A 19,652-nucleotide genomic window follows, 5' to 3' on the forward strand; every position below is an offset into this window, starting at 1 on the left:
GTGGGCCGCTCCGCGCCGGGCCGAGCCGGGCCGCAGCGCGGACCGGACCTGAGGGAAAGCCCGCTGGAGAGGAGGCCTCCAGGAATGCAGCAGGCGTGATGGTGGCATCCTTAACAATAGTAATAGTAGGAATAATGATTGTCATGGTATAACAAGCCCGTTTTAATCTAAGTAAATAGGTAAGTATGTGTGTTTTATATGATAGCTGTTTACTATATGATGTAAATATTATGATATACATATAAGTGGTAGTCCAACATGCCTCAGTTTACCTGAGGCCAAAGATATGAACCTTTATTCCTCAAGGGGGGGAGGGGGAAGTGTTTGTAGGAAATAGTTATAGAATGTAGCTATCATTCTTATATTTTATTCGTAGCACTGTGTTATTCATGATGATAATAATATGAGGACTAATGTAACAGAATATCATGATCAATACAATCCCAGAATAATTCTATATTACACTGTAAGAGCATATCACTATCACTATCAGTGTAATATAGTGTAATATAGTCCTCATATTATTATCATCATGAATAACACAGTGTTATGAATAAAATGTAAGAATGATAACTGTTTTCTCCAAAGCCCCCCTTAGGAATAAAGATTCATTACCTGAGGCCAAAGAAGACTGAGGTATGTTGGACGACCAAGGTACAAATTGTATATCACAATATATAATTGACCTGTTACTTTGGGTTAAAATGGGCTTGGTGGATATATCTATCTATAGATGGATATAATTTTACCTGTTACTTGAATACTTACAAAGAAAGACTTGAGAGGTGATGAAAACCCTTGCTGGCTGTTAGAAATGCCCTTTGGTTTTACTTTCCTGATTTCCTCTCCCCACCCTCTGTCGTCTGCTGCAAGTATTACAGGGAAAAAAGGGTAATCTTAACCTAAGTTTAATGCTGTTTTTACATCAAGTTTCTTCACAGCAGCGTGTCAGGGTCCCACAGTGGTGAATCTCTTCTTTCTCCTTCCCATAACAACCAAAACACCAACTGTGCACTTTAAGTGAGATGTTTTAGGTATGTTTTGTTGGTGTGTTAGTGTTGCTTTATGCAAAATTTAAATCTAAGGACAAGTATATCTGCCGAGCCAGTGATTCTCAACCAGATTGCTGTGGTACCCTGGGGTGCCTTCGGATCCTTTCAGGGGTGTTGCCTTGGGGTGCTGCAGTGTTAACAGTCATTAGGTGTGCAACCTTGTTTCACAAGATTGAACCTAGAGGTTTTAAATAGGAAGCTACTGTGTTTAAAACATTTTGACTTGTTAAGGTCTTCTGAATTCTTTGCAAAGGAAGAGTTGTGCTATATATTTTTCTGTACTCGAATAATGAGTGAAAACTAAGAGCTGGCATTTTTCAAGGGGTGCATTGAGTCTAAAGAGGCTGAGAACCACTATACCCTGTTGGGCAGACGGGTATTATCTGTGTATTTGTAAGGACTTGCATTGGGATCTTTGGAGTCGTCTGTTCTAAGGAGTGGCCTAAATGTGATGTTTCCTGTGTACTTCATAACCACTGAGTAATCTTTCATCTGTATTTCTTTCCAGGCTTACTGATGCCAGTTAAGACAACTGTTCTTTGTTCTGGAAAAATCTTAATTAAATTGCTTTTAACATTTTCTCTTACAGGTTTTTATCCAAATCTCTTAAAAGAAATCAAGGTAGTAAACCAAAAAGTATTAATTTGTAAGCAGTACAAAACCAGATCTTAATCCATCTGATTTAAAATTGGTGCAAGGTGTTTTTTTTGGTGTGACCATAACAATACAAGGTAGGCACTAATTCTACTACTAGCTTGCCTTTGTATTCATCTGAGCAGAGCCATAGCTACATTAGTAAATCCACCTTCTCCAAAGCATTGTTTGTATATAATCTTGGCTAATTATATGTATTTTTGTAACTTTTAGGTTATCCTGTCCTTTTGACTCAGATTATGTGTTATATCTAATCTTAGAAATGTGGTGGTAGTAGTGAAGATTTCACTGCGATCTGTTTTGAAAGTTGTACTAACGTTGTTTTGCACTGAAGACTACATTCAAATTGACTTGACAGCAGAATTTTTTAGAGACCAGTTCAATTTTCTGTGTGTTATTACTAACTGAAGAACTTAATTTTTCTGCTCCTGGAATTTTACTTTTGTTTTCTTGCATCATTTTTGTTACCTGTTGTTAATTTCACTGCGCTCCCTCTGCAACCTGTTGGTCTTCAGATAGAGTTCTCCTAATCACATAAAATCACACGGACAAGATGGACAGAAATTTTACAGTTAAACAGTTATTTTCCCTCTGTCAGAATTACTGGATTTCTGATCTCTGGACAGATTCCTTGATGAGAGTCTGCTGGCAATATCATATTTTGTTGCTTGATGCAGAGGTCTAAAAGGAAGACTAGGAAGTGAAACTAGGATGTGGAGAGAGGTACCTCCAAGCAACAGTAGGAAGTCTAAGGCTAAGTGTAGACATTTGGCGGGGAGGTTAAATTAAGTTCAAAATGGCCACTTGATGTAACTTGATTCTTTCCAATGTGGACTTTACAGTTGGATCTGGTCTCAGCGATTGGAAATCAATCCAAACCCAAAACTATACAGAAGTTCTACGCGCATAGACCAGTCTAAAAATTGCAGAACCTGGTCTAAAATGGACTTGGTATGATATAATATCAGACTTACTTGATGCAGGTTAGACCAGGGCATGGAACTTCTGTACAGTCACCTGCACCACTCCCAGACTGGGAAAGCCCAGCTGCACCCTATGCTTTTCAGACCCCTTCTGCCTGGCACTGGGCTGTTTTTGCCCCCATCCTGCACACTGCTCCAGGTGCTAGATCTGTCAGTGTTTGCTGCTGCCAGGACCCATACCAGTAAGTCTCAGTGTGGGGAAGGGCAGGAGAGATGGGGGTGTAAATTCATTCCCACAAGGTCCATTACCCCACCCAGCCGTCCCAGACCCAAGCAAGCCCCACAGATTGCACTTGCCTCCCTCCTCATGTGGATGCCTGTGCATCCTTGATCCCCTTTTGTTCAGGATGGAGATGTATGTAATGTTGGTCATGGCAGTTGCATGAGGTTAGAAAGATTTGATGAGTAGCATTTAGATGGGATGTGGAATTAAGTGTTGGGTTGGTTGTATTGTTTGTTTTTCCCCTTGTTATGGCTTCTGCAGGTCAGCTATTTTGTCCTACATTCTTCATACAAGATTGATTTTTACCCCACAGAAGCTCCACTTAGTTACGTACTCTAAATACTTAAAGTTAAAGAGAAATGCTTTTATTTCTGTGTTAATGTATTACTCTGTTTCTGAAAGGATACAGAACCAAAAAGAAAAAAACATTTCACGTAGTTTATAGCATAAAGCACAATGACAATAGTGCTCCAAACTCTTACTGAAGTGCTTTCTTTTGAATAACATTATTGCCCTTTTGATGGGGAATTTTAAAACTTTGGACCATCTGATGCAATGCATACATCTGAATTTTAGTAAAGAATGTTTGTCTTGTACTGCACTTCATACATACATGTAAATGTGCCTCATTCTTTATATATTATTACTTTTAACATTCTGTACCTGGAACATAGGAGAGGATACTTTATTTGCGTTTAAAGAGAGGTAACCAGTTAATTTTTTGTTCTTAGCTAATTTTTTTCCTCTTATGAAAGTTTTTTATAAAATTTTAAATGAGAAAAAGTATTCATATAGTTTTTAAAAAGGTATCTGGAATTATTTTTTTTCTTGACTGATGCTTCTTGCAGGATTTGCAAATCAAACACTACAGCATTATGCTACTGCAGGAAGGGTGTGGTAAAGCTAGTTTGCTTTTTGCATTTCATTCCAAGTGAAATACATCTGCATGCTACTACTTATTGCTTCTCTTCCAAAATGTTTTGGATGTGCTTCTAATCTGTCTCTTAGTTTCTCTGCTGCAGAAATCAGGTGGAGAAGGGCTCTCCTTAGTGGTATAAGAGTTAATAGTTTAAGCCCTAATTCAGTACCTTAGGAATGTATGTGACTTGGATTTGGATCTAAACTTCATGGCCCCAGTCCTGAAAACACTCTTGCACATATTGAAGCATGCAGCTGGCCTTATGACTTGAATAGGACTAGTTGCAGGATCTGAGGCAAAATTTTACTGTGGAGTGATGGTAGTTGATTGAAACGGTGATACAGGATCCTTTTTAGGAGGATGTATAGGAACAATTGCAAAAGGCTGGTGCCATCCTGTCCTGTTATAGTAATCTGGAAGCATAAGTTTGTTCTTTGAAGTGACTTCTTAAAGTATTCAGAAAGTTAAAAAGCCAATGCTTAACAATTTTAATTGCTTCTATGATGAGCTGGAAAAGATGCACATTTTAAGCTCTGGACAATGTAAAAAGGACTCAAAACAAGTTTTAACTGAGACTGATATATTTTGTAGTGTAAGGTTCCAGCTTGGACATGATTTAAACCCCCCCCCCCCCCAAACAATTTACAAGGCTAAAAGGTTTATACTTAGGAGGTTGTGTGGGGTTTGTTTTGTTTTTTTGCTATTTCTGTCTACTGTACAACTTGAAGTCCTTGTACGTTCATTAGAGGTTCAGCTGACTTTTTAAATAAGTTTTGTTTTGACTAAATTGGAGTTGTAATTTGCATGTATGTTTTACAAGTGATAGGTAAGTGTTGGCGACAGGATATCCTCCGGCTATATAAATAATCACAAAGTAATGCATTTATGGGCTCTCGATCTGGTCAAAAATGAATGAAATATAAAAATCTCTAAATGTCCATATGGGTCAGACTTTTGATATTTCAGGGGTAGGGTGAGGAAGAAGTGATAGATTAAATGATGTATTTGAATGAGAGAAATGTTCAATCAAGGTCCTTCTTGCTTCCTAACTGTTTATATGGTTTCTTTGAGAAATAGTTTTCTTCTTTTAGTGGCAAAAAAGGAATATTGACCATGTAGAGAAACTGTCCTGAAGCGTAACATTTTGTGTGTGAACTGATAGCATATGCTTTATTTTTTGCCTTTTCTTAGAGTTTATGTCAGATGGATAGTTTGAAAGTAATAAGTAAAATGTAACTTAATTTTTGAAGAAGATGTAATGCTAAACTGATCTTGTGTTTTCTTTCTTTTTTCTTTTTAACTCATGAATAGAAATTACAGTGGTGTTGAAACTGAAGGACAACTTTTAAGTTCCTTCGTGCAGTATTTTGGTGATAGCCTTGAGAAGAAAGTTAAAAGAATGCCATTATTAGAAGAAACCACTCTGCCTGGGGACCAACTACTGACTCTGCCAATTGTAATAATAGGTAGGTTTTGTTCCCAGTAATTGACTTGTGTGACACTACCATTATTTTAAAGAAATAGAGCTCAATTTATAATTAATAACAAATGATGAGGATCTCCAAAGTGAAAGTATTTTTGATTGCTGTAGTTATTATGGTTAATTATAGTAACATCAAATTATTATGTTAGATAACTAGTTATCAGTGAAATGTATTTGAATGCAAATACTTATTGAAGGGGAAGAAGTTTACCTGCAGTGTTTAGTATGATTAAATGTAAAAGTGATTTCAGCCCTGATCTGTGGTGTGAGCTAAAAGATTATACTATTTATGTCTATATTGAGTCCCACTGAATTGGGGCTACACATTGATTTTGAATTTTGGTAGCTATATGTCAGGTTTTCAGTAACTCTTTTTTGCACTGCTTGTTAAAACATCTGGGTACTGCAATTAAAATTAATGTGAAATAAAACCTATTTTCCCCAAGCCAGTTGGTTTAAATTAACCCTTTGATAAAGTCTGCAGTCCAGTAAGTAAAAGCTTGCAATATAAAACAGGCTAATTGACTAATTTAGCAGCTCTCAGCCAGGTTTCCATGATTCCCGCCACTCTCCAACTGCCTGGCCTTTGTGTGAGGAGGTAATTACAGTTACCTTTTATTAATTGAGTAGCACCTCCATGTTAAAAAAAAAAAACAAAAAAAAACAAAAAAAAAACTATGGAGGAGTGCCTAAAACTTGAGAGAAGTTGAGAGCCAGTGGACTATGTACACCAAGGAACAAGTTCTTTAGCGGGGGACCCTCAATTGAGAGTGCCTAGGTGAGCATCTTGCACCACAAAACTGCAAAATCTTTCTTCAAAAATAGCTCAGCACATCCTAACTCACTTAACTTGATATATAAGGGTACAGGAGTTGTCTTGGAGAAATAGAGCCCTCTGGCTCTCAGCTGTGGGGTCTGCCTGGCACAACTGCAGACTCATGGGATCAGAAGCATTGCCAGCTCCCCTTGTGAGGTTTGTTCCATATTGGAGTCTCTGGAATGCCAGATAGTGGAGCTCCAGACCACAGTGCAGAGGCTGCATGCCATCAGGGATGGTGAACAGGAGATTGACTCCTACTACCAGGCCCTTCACCCCAAGAAAGAAGAGGGAAGAGCTAGGTTGCCAGCCAGGACAAGGGAGGCCAAGAGGCACTCCCATCCTGTCTAGCTAGGGAATTGAACAAAGGTGGTCTCTGGCCGCAAGGCTCGCTGCACCAGGGTCACCACCCCTCTGGATCTCTGCAACAAGTATGAACCCCTCACAGCACCAGTAGAGCCTGCAGAGCTGCCAGCTTCTGCAAGTGAAGAAGAAACCCAACCAGCTACCATCCCTAAGTGCAACGCAGAGTGGTCTTTGTGGGAAACTCCCTCCTGAGGGGGACGGAAGGATCTGCCTCCCCAACCCCTTAGCCCTGAAGGGCTGCTGCCTCCCAGGAGCCCATATCTGGGATGTGGCTGGGAGGATCCCAAAACTCCTCCGGCCCACAGACCAGTACCCCATGCTCCTTATTCACATGGGCACAAGTGACATGGCTCGGAGCAATCGCAGCCGGGTCACAAATAACTACAGGGCTGAGGACTAGGGACACAGGTGTTTTGTTTTGGTTTTTTTTCCCTCTATCCTTCTGATTACGGGTCATGGGCTGAGGAGGAGAGACAAATTGAGGTAGTAAACAGAAGACTGCAATGTTGGTACCATCATGAAGGCTTTGTCTTCTACGACCACAGTCCACATTTCAAACTACTGCTCCTCTCTCCATTGGGAAGAGATGGTCACCACCTCAATCCACTGGGGAAGCAGCTCTTCTTGGCCAGAATGGCTGACCTACTTGACCGGGCTTTAAACTCAGCTCGTCGGGGATGGGCAGACAGCCATCAAAGCAAGCTCACCAAGCATCAACCTCAAAATCAGCATGTTAGGATGCTCAAGGTAACCCACTCCTACCCCAGCCCAGGAACAGAGCTTCTCCATGAGTGCAAGGAAGCCTAGGGCTTCCAGCAGCATACTTACTTGCCTGTATACTAATGCCAGGAATTTGGGGGAATAAACAGGAGGAACTGGTCCTTCTGCTAAACAAAAATGACTACAATCTCATAGGAATAACAGAGACCTGATGGGACTCCTCCTATGAGTGGACTATGGGTATAAATAGCTATACCCTGTACAGGAGAGATTGTACTGGAAAAAAAGGGGTGGGGGTTTAGCTCTCTATGTTAAAGAGTGCTACACATCCCTAAAAACTGAGATCGACTCCCAAGGAGGACAACTGGAGGCCCTCTAGGTTAGAATACGAGGGGACTGTGTGGTGAAGGGGATACAGTGGTAGGAGTCTACTACAAACCTCCAAATCAGAAATAAGAGCTTGACCATGAATTCGCCAGGGAACTGGGCAAGGCTGCATGCTTTCGGTGCATGGTGTCATAAGAAACTTCAACTACCCGGACATTTCATGGGAAGAGCACTCAGCCAAATCCGATCAGTCTCAAAATTGTCTTGCGTGCATGAATGAGCTCTACCGTCTCAAGATGCTTATGGGCCAACAAGGAGTAAGGTGCTGTTGGACCTGGCACTGGCCAAAGGGGATGATCTAATCGGTAACCTAAGAATTGAAGGGATGCTGGGTGAAAGTGGCCATGAGTTGATTACTTTCACTATCCATCACAAAGCTAGCAAGTCAGCTAGAAATGTAGTAGTTCTTTAGATCAGGAAAGCCGACTTTCATAAGCTCAGGAGGCTTGTTCTTGAGGCCATGATTTGACAGGGAGGGGAGTTCACGGTGAGTGGTTGCTCCTTAAGGCAGTGATCCTAGAAGCACAACGGAAGTCCATCCCAACCTGTAGGAAAGGTGGTAAAGGGCTCAGCAACCCCCTCGGCTCTACAGGGAATTCATGGACCTCCTCCGTCTAAAAAGAGGGACTTGCAAAGGATGGAAGCATGAATCACTATGTTGAATTTCACATTTTGCGGCATGACTGTCTTTATAAGTCTTCTGACAGCAGGAAGCTTCCAGGGTTTGTACATGCCACACCATGTTCTGGCAGCTTGAACTAATCAGCTGTGCTGGCAAGACTCACAGTGAGCGCAGAGAAACACCAGCTTCTTCCAGGGGTGGTAGCAAGCAGCAGAAAGTACAGACAAAGCCCATGCACATCTTCTATCAGCTGACAGGTGGCAGCAGTAGTCTTTTTTGTTTCTCACAGTGTTTGCATTACTCTGTCAGTAGAAAAGGGGGTTATGGCCATAAAGATGCTATCTATGAGTTTGGGTGTGCTCATACTTCCCAAAAAAATTTAAGCTTCCCAAGTGCAAACTATGGAGTGTAGACTAAACTTGAGAGGAACACGTGCCATTTCCTATCTTTCTGCGTACCATAGTCCAGGACTGCCATATGGTTATTGACTTGAGGCTGTGTATACACATTCAGATCTAGGAGAATTTTCCCAGGCTTGTTCTTGTGGTAGGAAAAACTCACCCAGAGCCATATGTACAGACACTTGAATGCTGAAAACCTAGAGAGTAGAAAGCTTGTGATGCTGGCACTGTGCACCTAGGTTGGGTCCCTATGGACATATCTCGGTATGGTCTCATGTCTCATGTCTGCCTGCCAATAGATGACAGCAGTGTATAAGGCAGCCCTGATTGGTTCACCCAGACTGCCCATGGTCAGCCTGTGTTGTCATCATGTACAGACATTCACTTTCTTGAGGAAAAACTCCCTGGGAAGTGATTTGAACCCTGGTTGTGTCCAGGTTGGGTTGGTTTTTTTCCCCTGGAGCAGCCAATTTTATTCTGGGAGAAAAAGCCTGAACATTTGTGTATTTGTGGTTTCTCATGGGAGAACAGTAAATCTCAGGAGAAATAGAATGTCTGTACCAGGCCAGAGTTGCATTGGTTTCAGTAACTGTACATCATGTACAGAGAGTAGTGAGCTGTGTTAGTCTGAGGCTAGTCAGAAGGCAAGGCAGAAGTACCTGTGTTCTGCATTTCTTCTACCTTCAGAGTATGGCAGTGCTGAAGACAAATGCAGCTACCTTGACTTCTACCAGTGAAAAATAAACACTAACATCTAAAGTATGCCTTAGTGCTATTTAATCAGATATTTTATGGCTGGAAACCTCTTAACATAATCTTCATAGTGGATAACTTATCTGTAATATGTGGCTGTCACACTTAAAAGCTCTTAAAAGAAAACAAACTAAAATGAATTAATAGCGTAGTAAGAGAATAAAAGATTGACAACTTGTACACTATTCTACTTCATGATCTTTCTCCAGTGCTGCCCTTCATGATCAAAATAGTCTCCCTGATTATGTGTATGCTGTAGTCTCTGTGTCCTTATATTCTTTATTAAAACCATTCTCCTTCCCAACATTGTTTCCACTGCATCAGCAAAATAAAAGTAGTAATAATAAAACCCTAATGTGATGTTTCCAGTATGCAAGCAATTCACCTCATGGCTTTATTGCCCTTTCTTTAATCTCTCCCTCTCAGCATTACCTACCTTATGTCTGATTTAGAACTTGATTCTCCAAATCCTTATTTAGATAGACCTTACTCGGGTAGTGCTGTTAAGATTGAATTGGGTTTTAAGATAACAATTTTAAAAATTACTTTATTTTATCAATGTGATAACAGTACTTTGGGTTTTATACCAAGATTTGGTTTGGTTTTGTGCAGTTTGCTAGTTTATTATTAAGCATACATGTCAAGAATGACAGGAGAAGGGGGGCAGCAGGAACGGAGCCCTGGGTCCAACCCCCGCTACGACGAAGGTGCTCCTGCCTTTCCTCAGCTGGCCCCTCTGCTTTTAAAGTGCTCTACCCAATTTTTTAATTTTTGCCTCTGTGGAAGTGAGGTGGAGGGAGCTGCTGCACCGGAGGCCGCTGGAGAAGGCAGGGCCAACAGGGGATCCTGCCATTCCTCAGCTGGCCCTGCCACTTGTAATGTGCTTGTGCCAATTTATTTTTTTGCCATGTGTGGAGGTAGGGTGGAGGGAGCTGCTGTACTGGAAGCTGCAGGAGGCGGCACTGGCAGAGGGGCTCCCATTTTAACTTGGCTGGCCCCGGCCCGCGTGGCCAGTTGGTGGATGTGCAGTTGAGGAAAAGCATTATGGACAGACAGACGGACACACAGACAGACGGACTAAAATTATAATTATTCTAATTTTATTATATTAGAATAATACATTTTTAGTATGATCTTGACACACACAAAGTTATAGGTAAATAGATTTATAGATGCTAGGACTGGAAGGGATCTCAGAAGATCATTGAGTCCAGCCCCCTGCCCCAGGGGCAGGAAGTCAGCAGGGATCATAGGATCCCAGCAAGATAAGCATCCAAATGTCTCTTGAAGGTGTTCAAAGTAGGTGCTTGAACTGCTTCCAGCAGCAGTCTATTCCAAACCATGGGTGCTCAAATGGTAAAGAAGTTCTTCCTTGTATCCAGCCTGAAACGGTCATGGAGGAGTTTGTGACCATTCGACCTCATCCCTTGGGGCACTCTGGTGAACAGACTTTCCCCTAGATCCTGGTGTGCATCCCTGATAAACTTATAGGTGGCCACCAGATCACCCCTGAGCCTGCACTTTTCCGGGCTGAAGAGCCCCATGGCTCTCGGCCTCTCATCATAAAGTTTGTTTTCCTGACTTTTGATCATGTGTGTGCTTCTGCACTGTCTCAAGCCTCTCCACATCCTTTTTGAATTGTACCGCGTCCAGATTTGGGCTCCACTACAGCTGTGGCCTCACCACGGCCGAGTACAACGGGAGAATGACGTCCTGGGATTTGCTTGAGAAGTATCTATGGATGCAAGCCAGCATTTTGCTCAGTTTACTAGCTGCAGCATCACATTGCAGGCTCATGGGGGTCATCATTGACCACAAGATGAACAAGTCCCTTTCGTCTGTAGTGCTAGCCAGCGTAGCACTGCCAAGCCTATAAGCTTGCTTCAGGCTTTTCCTTCCAAGGTGAAGAACTGTAGTGGGGCACTGAGGTGCCTGCTACTTGTGGAGTAGTAATGAAGAGGCACAGGTTCAGGTTGCAATGGCAACTGGTGGGAGTCAGCTGACCAGAAGGGCCAGGGCTTGGCTCCTATATAACTCCCAGGCTGAGGCCCAGCCAAGAGTTCCCTACCAGCGGCCATGGGAGAAGGAGCTTTCCCAGAGCAAGCAGAGGGGAGAGGCCAGATTGCAGGTACAGCTCCGAGACTGGGGGAAGGATAGAGCACCACTGATGCATCAGGAATAATGTTATAGCTGAGCAGCTTGAATTTGTTACAGCCCAGGGGCTTGTGTTTTGTTTCTTGTTGTATAAAACACCAGAGGTTTGGGTGAGGCTATTAAGGGTTGGAGGAGGCCTCATAGGGGACCCATGACATTGTGGGAACCCCAGCCCCAGTGAGGGGGGGGTGATGGTGAACCCCTGTGCAAGGACTGCAGAAACCCCAGAGAGGGGGCAGTGAGGAGCCCAGAGAGGGAGCGGCAAGAAGCCCCAGAGAGGGGGCGCAAACCTCCGGCGCCAGCGAGGTGCAACCCTAAAAGCCGGGGAGCTCTAGTGTGCCTGTGGTGCAGCATTATTTTCAGGCTCAGGGTCATTGCCTGGTTTGGGGCTTCTGGTTCTCCAGCGGTGGGGTTGGCGCCCAGGCCCTCTGGACTAGGCTCCAGATTGGAACAGGAAAAGGGGCCCTAGGCCTCAAGATGGTGGAAAAGGCTAGAGCCTCGAAGTCAAACCCTGTTTAGTGGGTTTAGATGGGGAGGCCTAGCTAGAGAAAATCAGGGGTCAGTACCCCACAGGGGAAAGGTCCCAATGTATCCAATACAATTGGCAGCCTCCCGCTCGTAAGAATGTCATTCTAATTTTCATCGAGATGTGGCAGGTGAGTATATGGCGGGACATAAGAACCCCAAAGAAGGATCCAAGGGTTTCCACACAAGGTGTGGAGTACTAGGAAGATGGCACTGGGAGAGGCGACCTATTATAAGAACCTTGAATTTTTCGGTGTTAAACACTCTCAGGTTCTCATCTGCCCATTTCTTGAGCCTGTCAAGATCTGCCTGGATCACCCTTCTGTCTTCAGGTGTGGATGCTTTACTGCAGAGTTTGGTATCATCGGTGAACTTGGCAAGTCTGCTTCTGACACCAATGTCTACATCACTAACGAATATGTTAAATAGTATAGGCCCTTGAGGGACCCCACTGTTTACAGCACACAACGACAATTGACTTCCGTCAACCACCACCCTGTGTTGGGTCCTACCATGGAGCCAGTTCCTCAGCCAAAGGATCGTGGTGAGGCCGAGGCTACAGTTAGCTAGTTTTGTCAAGAGGTGATCATGGAATACCAGATCAAAGGCTTTTTTAAAATAAAGATAATATGACATCAATCTCTTCTCTTTGGCCAGGTGATAGGTCACCAGGTTGTAAAAGGAAATAAGATTCGTCAAGCAAGACCTAGCCATAACAAACCAGTGCTGGCTTTCCCTCAGGATGTTGCTGTCAGCTGGTCTGTTAAGAATGGCCTCTTTGATAATCTTTTCTAAGACTTTCCCCAGGATAAAGGTCAGGGTGATGGGCGTGTAGTTTGCTAGATCCACTTTCCTCCTTTTCTTGAAGATAGGCACCACATTGGCCTTCTTCCAATCATCGGGCACTTCAGGATGCCAAGAGTTCTTGAAGATCCATGTCAGGGGCTGAGCAATGATGCTAGCCAGCTCCTTGAGTACCCTGGGGTGTAAGCTGTCAGGGCCAGCTGACTTAAAGGTTTCCAGCCTCTCAAGGTGTTCCTTCATGAGGTTGGCATTGATGGAGGATAAGGAATCTCCCTCACCCGGGCCTCCTTGTCCCATAATGGGCAGGGGCATCCCATGAGATTGGTGAAAAACTGACACAAAGTACCCATTTAGCAAATTTGCTTTTTTCTGGACATTGGAGGTGGATCCAGCCTTCCATCTTTTGTAGGTCTTTCTTTTTAGATGCAGGAGGTCCACTAGTTCCCTGGAGAGCCAAGAGGGCTGCTGTGCTGTTTTGCTGCCTTTCCTCCGAGCCAGGATAGACTTTGCTTGTGCATCCAGGATTGCTCCCTTGAGGACAACCACTCATCCTGAACTCCCATCTCCTTTGGCTTGTGGCCCTTTAAGGCCTCACTGACAAGCCTCCTTAGCTTATCGAAGTCAGCTTTCCTGAAGTCAAGGACTTCTGTATTGCTTACTGACTTCCCAGCTTTACTGCGGGTGGTGAAGGTGATCAGCTCGTGGTCACTGTTACCCAGCTTCCCTTTGATTGAAATGGGGGCGGGGAAGCCTGTAATAAATTATTTGATCTTATGAATTAAGTTTTCATCTAAAAATGCCCTTTCTATTAGAAGAGTTTTTCCCTTTTATAGAATTCTCTAAAATATACTAAGTAGTCATCATAAACTTGAAAATCCTATTTTCAAAAGGAAATTTAGCTCGTACTTTCATTAACTAATGCTGGATGTTACTGCAGATGCATAACAGATGACATCTAAGGGCAACTTTTACATGTGCTCTGGAGTGAAGGGTGGTGTTTTAATAATTAAAATACCCTCAGTGTCTTGTGTATTCAGTCCTGTGCTTCAAAATGATGGTGGGGGCATTAGAACACGTCGGAGCAAGGGTAAGGCACGTGTATAAGTGCCCTAGACTAATAAATAGAACAAATTGGAACACCCAGGAACATCTTATTCTAGAATGGAATTTAACCTAAACCTATTACAAGGAATTGAGAGAGGTAATCTTGCTCTTTTGGATTAGGGCAATAGAGGCAATCTGTCATTTGGTTAGCAAATCTGTTCTGTCATATTCCAGGTTTTTAAGAGATTGGGAGACAGCAGAACAACTCAATTTTATAAAATGTGAAAGTTTCAGTGAATGCTAAATTTCAAGTTGGAGCCCTAAGTGTAGAGAGTTTCCTGAGCTGAACAAAAAAAGCATTACTATTTTCCCCAGGCTACTGTTCATTGCCTTATAAACAAAAAGCATTCTTCAGTTTTCATCCGAATGACAAGTCTTTTGTTTTAATTTTTACATTAATTGGTCAACAAACTTGGGTATTTGCATTGCAGTGTATTAATTCATAGTGTGGAGGTTTTAAATCAAAGATTGTACAAGTGGATCTTTGTTCAGCTACAGTTATAATTTAAGAAACGGGGGAAATGTTTACATCATTTGGATAAGAAGCTGTTCAAGTACAGTCAATAATAAATAATATGGATACTGGGAGTATAATTATGACAGTGTTTCCCAGGTGTTCCAATTGGGATTCCAGTACTCTGGAGATAACATGTACATTTGAAAATGCAGTTCTTACCAATTTAAAATATTTAAATTTGGAGGAAAATTTTATATTTGACTCCTTCTATACTACATGGTTAATAAAATCAAGGGATGAGTTTTATTACAGTTGCATTGTGCATGAGATCTATTCCCCCCCCCCCCCCCCGGGAATGATTATGGGGGTAATTTTGTAGTGCAGAAATGTTTCCCACCAGTTGACTTCCTGGTATTTAATCAGGAAGGTTATATACACTGTCACTTACAATAGAAGTCCCTCTCGCTTTTCTTTTTACTGTAGCCATGCCAACCTTATATGCTGGCATCTGCTGCAGGCTATTTTGTTTTTAATTTCAGCCATAATAGTTTGGTTGTTTCTAAGAACGAAGTTTAAGGGTAGGTTGGGACAAGGAAAGACAAGCTGGACAGGAAAAAGGAAAAGTCACTGGCAAAGACAAAGGGGCAGGCTGAGACTGAATTGAAACGAACTAGGATGTGTGACAAGGGTTTGGGGGAAGTGAGGAGCTGGTTATGGACACAATTGGACAAGAGAACTGAGACTAAGTAGTAATGTGTAGGGGAGGAGGGGAAACGGGTCCATCAGGAGTTGTGGTCCTCAAGAGAACTACAGTTGGTTGAATAATGAATCAGCAGTTTTGTGTTGTGAGGTAGAGCCTGGAATCAAGTAGCAAAAGGAGACTCAGAAAATGAGATTAGGATTTTTTTTGGCAGGGAGACTTGGACTTGCCAAGGGATGAAAATAAAGTTTTTTAGTAAAAAGCCAATGTTAGAGAGGAGACAGGACTGAGACAAGAGACAGGTAGAACATGACAAGGGATAAAAACCTCATATTTGGGAGGGAGCAGACAAAAATAAGTCTGTCTACTAGAGAAGACTCCTTTCCAGAACTGAAAGATTCATGGATCTCTCCTTTTGATAATAAATTTCCTTTCAAAGAGTAGTTTATTCGACCTTTTTTACAGGTCCATATAAAGGATAAGTGCCATAGTTAAGCCCATGAAGAAGTGTAGTAATTCTGTGTTTAGAGCAGGGTTTGAAAAATGTGCAGTAAATATTGCACAGACTGTACACCTTCAAGAATGAGAATAAAAAAATATTGGGAGATATTCATTAGGTGAATGCTGCATATTCTTGCAAATGCTGAGGGCAGTGGTACAGTGGGAGAAAAGTCATATATGCTATCGTGTCATTGAACTGCACATAAGGTTCCCCAGGCTTTTCCTGCTTTAAGGCTTAGTTTTGTACCCTTAATATTCTTTTTATCTGGTGTTGGTATGTATGCATCTGTTATGGTGTTTTTTAAATGTTTAATCATGTCAAAATCTCATATTGCTTAATACGACTGAAAATGCAATAAATATCTGTATCTGATACTAAATCTCATGATGGATACAAGTTCCCATCTATATTACCACTTCTGGTAATGTAGTAATCCATTTGAAAACAGCTATTTTTAACCTGTTCTGAATTATATTAAAGTTATGGTATTGATAGGGTACAATATCATTCTATAAACTATTGGAAAAGGGATTCAGGAAGATGTTAAAATTGACATTTTTGCTGCTTTTATTAGTTTTCAAACTAAGCCCTGGCTACCCCATTACCTAACTAACATACATATTGGCCATAGCTAAATATTTGTGCTGATGTGCTGAGCTTAGTACTCATTTTGCTTCCATTTATTTCCCCCATCTGTTTGTATCCATCTGTGATTCATTGGTCTTACACTTGCATTCTGAGCCCTTTGCATCAGGGACCAATTGCTCTGCACTTTCATAGTGCCTGGTACAGTGAGGTCCCGGCACTGAGAGCGCAAATAATCTGCTAACTATACAAGGAAGGACAAATAGGTGAACTCAGGCTGCCGGTCACATGTCATTTTTACGTTGACTCTGAGATTTGAGTTGTGAATTTTTTTCTAAAAATTTTTCTAAGAATTAATCTGAAGTCAGGTATCTGACAGTTTTTCATAGGTTTGTTGAATATTTTTGATGAATAGTTTATGCGAGAGAGACTTGGTTGGTAACTGATGTAAATATCTTTAAAAATGTAACTGTACTTCTTTCTCTTTTCAACCAGCTATTTTTTTGTGCCACTCAAAAATATTATGCTGAGATATTTTTTAAAAGGCCCTTTGTAATAGAACTTTGAAGTAAACTTTTCTACTCGTAGTAAGCTTTTCTTGAACAAGGACTTTGTATGCCTTGCACGTTATTGTGGTGCTACAAAAGAAATAGCAAAATGATTATATAATTTACAAACATTAGTTTCTGTAATATGATTCATGACATTTTTGTTAGAATATTAACAACTTTTTTTTTTTTAAATAGGGAATGGACCTTCGGGTATTTGCCTTTCTTATATGTTGTCTGGATACAGGCCATATTTGTCTCCTGAAGCTATACATCCAAATCCCATTTTGCACAATAAATTAGAAGAAGCAAGGCATCTATCTATTGTTGATCAAGTAAGTTTGTGTCTTTCTTTTTTTCCAAGCCCTTTAGCCTGTTTGATTTTCTCTTAAAATGTTAAATTAATACAGTAGTAGACTTTTCCTTTTATGCATTTCCTTAGCATAGGTCTGCTCGTTTTAACGTAAGTAGGACTATTGGCACATACTTAACCCACAAAAAATTCTTAGACTCACAGTAGTCTTTAATCTTTGAGAGGTTTGTGGTATAAGCATAATAGTGGAAGCCAGGAGCTTTCATTGTGGTCTGAAGCAAATTGTGGGGTCTTTTTTCCATGTCTTTCCCCAGTAAAATACTTGTTAGGCTTCCCCACAAGGTATTATAGCACTTGAAAGTAAGAAGTGCTAAATTTAATTATAAGAATTACTAGTCTGGAAACTGAAGCAAGCTTCTCTGCAAGGTTTCAGCAAGCTTTATCTGATGAATGTAAAATAGATTAACAAGCTTTTTATCAACTTTTGACACTGCTTGCTTTGCACAAAATAACATTAAGCTTTTTGGCTTAAGTTCAGTTCTGATATAAAACCCTACACTGCTGAGTAAGTTATATTTTATACTTGCTTAGACCCAACCTGAATTTAATTGATAACACTGCTCACTTACTGTAGGATATAGTGCTTAGTTAAGTCTGTACTCTCATGTTGACGAACATATTTCACTGTGCTGGTTTAATTCATAGAACTTGGGGGAAGAGTGGAAGAATAACCTGGGCACAGGAAAAGAGAGGTATGAATTTTGTATCAGTAGCTGAAAAGTTGTATGTATGTTCTTTTTAACCAGGCAGAAGGCAGGGTAGATTTGCATCTTCATATATTAACTAAATCAGAGGTGTATAACATAAGCTTTCTTAAGTAGAAGGCTTACTTTATCTAATCCTGTGAAGGGACTGCAGGAAGCACAGCTGCTAAATTAAAAGCAGTTATTAGAATACAAAGGGTAGGGAAATAGAGGAGGTTAAAGAGGGAACACTGCTGAGAAAGGAGAGATGGGTAATGCAGAGAAAAACAAAGCAGGTAGCTCATTTACTATTGTAACTCATGACAGGTAGTGCCATGTGTTATAATGATCCCCCAGACCAAACAGATGTTCTGTATTGGGAGATCAAACTGCTAGTTAAAGCAGCTTTGTTCTCCCCTAGCAACACCCTTCCCCCTTCTTAGTCCAGGCACTGTTTTCAGAATAGGAAAGGGAGCGAAGGGAGCTTGTTCTGGGGGTTGCCCAGACTGTGCTGGAGGGGTGGAGTGGTTGGGTTGGAGTCCCTGCACCTTGGGAGGAGGGGCTCTGATCCACCCACTCCACTCTCCAGCACTAGCTGGAAAAATCCACACCTCTTCCCCCTTCCCTTCCCATTCTGAAGACAGCACCAGGAGCAGGGCTGAGCTGCAGGCTTGTCCAGGGGTGCTGGGGGTATGTGGCTCCCCACCGTTGTGCATACCCCTGGAGGAGGCATGAGGACATGTGCCCCCCCTGGATTTCTGCACAGGTTGGAGGCGGGATGCTCGCTGGGCTCTGCACCCTGCTGCAGTTGCCTCAGGAGCTGTGTGCAACACCATGTGCCTCCCATGTACTGGCTGCGCTGTGTCCTCTGCCCGCCTGGCAACAGGAGGTACAACTAGTGTTGCACACAGCTCCTGAAACAACAGCAGTGAGCTGCACAGCCCAGTGGGCAGCCTACCTCCCCCCTACCACTCCTAGGGTGTGCGCAGTGGCAGGAGCCCCCCAGCACCCCTGGATGAGCCACTCGGGGTTCAAACTGTCCCACAGCTTGGCCTGGGTCCCCACTCATCTCTGCCCCTCCCATCCCTCACCATGAGGCCTTAGTCTGCTCCCCAACCCTTTTCTCCCCTCCCCCACACCCCTTCCTCCCAACACGCTTACTTACCTGCTGGGTACTACTCCACATGCAGCCAGTCTGCATTCCTGGCCACCTGCAGCTGGCTGTCTGTGTCTATGTGTGCCACTCACCTCATACTTCTCACAGGTTGTCTGCGTACCACTGATGATATGCATACAAGAGTTTGGGAACTGCTGCTGTAGAGCACTTTCAGGGGCCAGATCGGTGAAAATTGTCATTTCTGTCTGCACCTTTACAGACGTATGATTTTATAATGGCTAATCCAGGTAATGGGATAAGAATCAATAGGCTCAGTTGGAGCATATTTAACACAATCCAATCTATGGATGAGTTCTTGTTCCTCAGTTTTTTGTTCAAGTTCATTTCTTAAGTTTTGCTATCTAAGAAGACCCACTCTGAGGTCAGCAATGGAATCTCCAAAGAGCTTAAAGTACTTTTCCTTTCTAGTGCTACTGTCAGATTGGTGTTCTTTAATGGGGCAGGATGGCACAAAAGCCCCCATGGTTCACCAAAAGCATCTGGATACGTCTCCTAGCTAAAAGGGAGGTGTACACGCAGTGGAAGGGAGGGGCCATCACCAGGGAGGACTATACTGTGGTTGCTTGGGGCTGCCCCGGTCAGGAAGGCCAAGGCAGAGATGGAACTGGGACTAGCTACCTGGATCAAGGACAAGAAGTCCTTTTTTAAATACATAGGGTG

At 42.4% G+C, this 19,652-nt stretch overlaps 1 protein-coding gene across 1 annotated transcript in view; it reads left to right on the forward strand.

The window, feature by feature from the left end:
• Nucleotides 1-52: 52 nt before the first annotated feature.
• The window catches only part of OSGIN2 (oxidative stress induced growth inhibitor family member 2), a 37,902-nt gene continuing 18,302 nt past the window's right edge, over nt 53-19,652 (forward strand). The window contains exons 1-3 of the mRNA XM_019550256.1: nt 53-179; nt 5,143-5,297; nt 16,958-17,094. Coding sequence (XP_019405801.1) covers nt 5,231-5,297; nt 16,958-17,094 — 204 coding nt within the window. The 5' untranslated portion in view covers nt 53-179; nt 5,143-5,230. The remainder of the gene's footprint in view (nt 180-5,142; nt 5,298-16,957; nt 17,095-19,652) is intronic.

Source organism: Crocodylus porosus, unplaced genomic scaffold (assembly GCF_001723895.1).
Source record: "Crocodylus porosus isolate Cpor-Errol unplaced genomic scaffold, CroPor_comp1, whole genome shotgun sequence".
Taxonomy (NCBI): Eukaryota; Metazoa; Chordata; order Crocodylia; family Crocodylidae; genus Crocodylus; species Crocodylus porosus.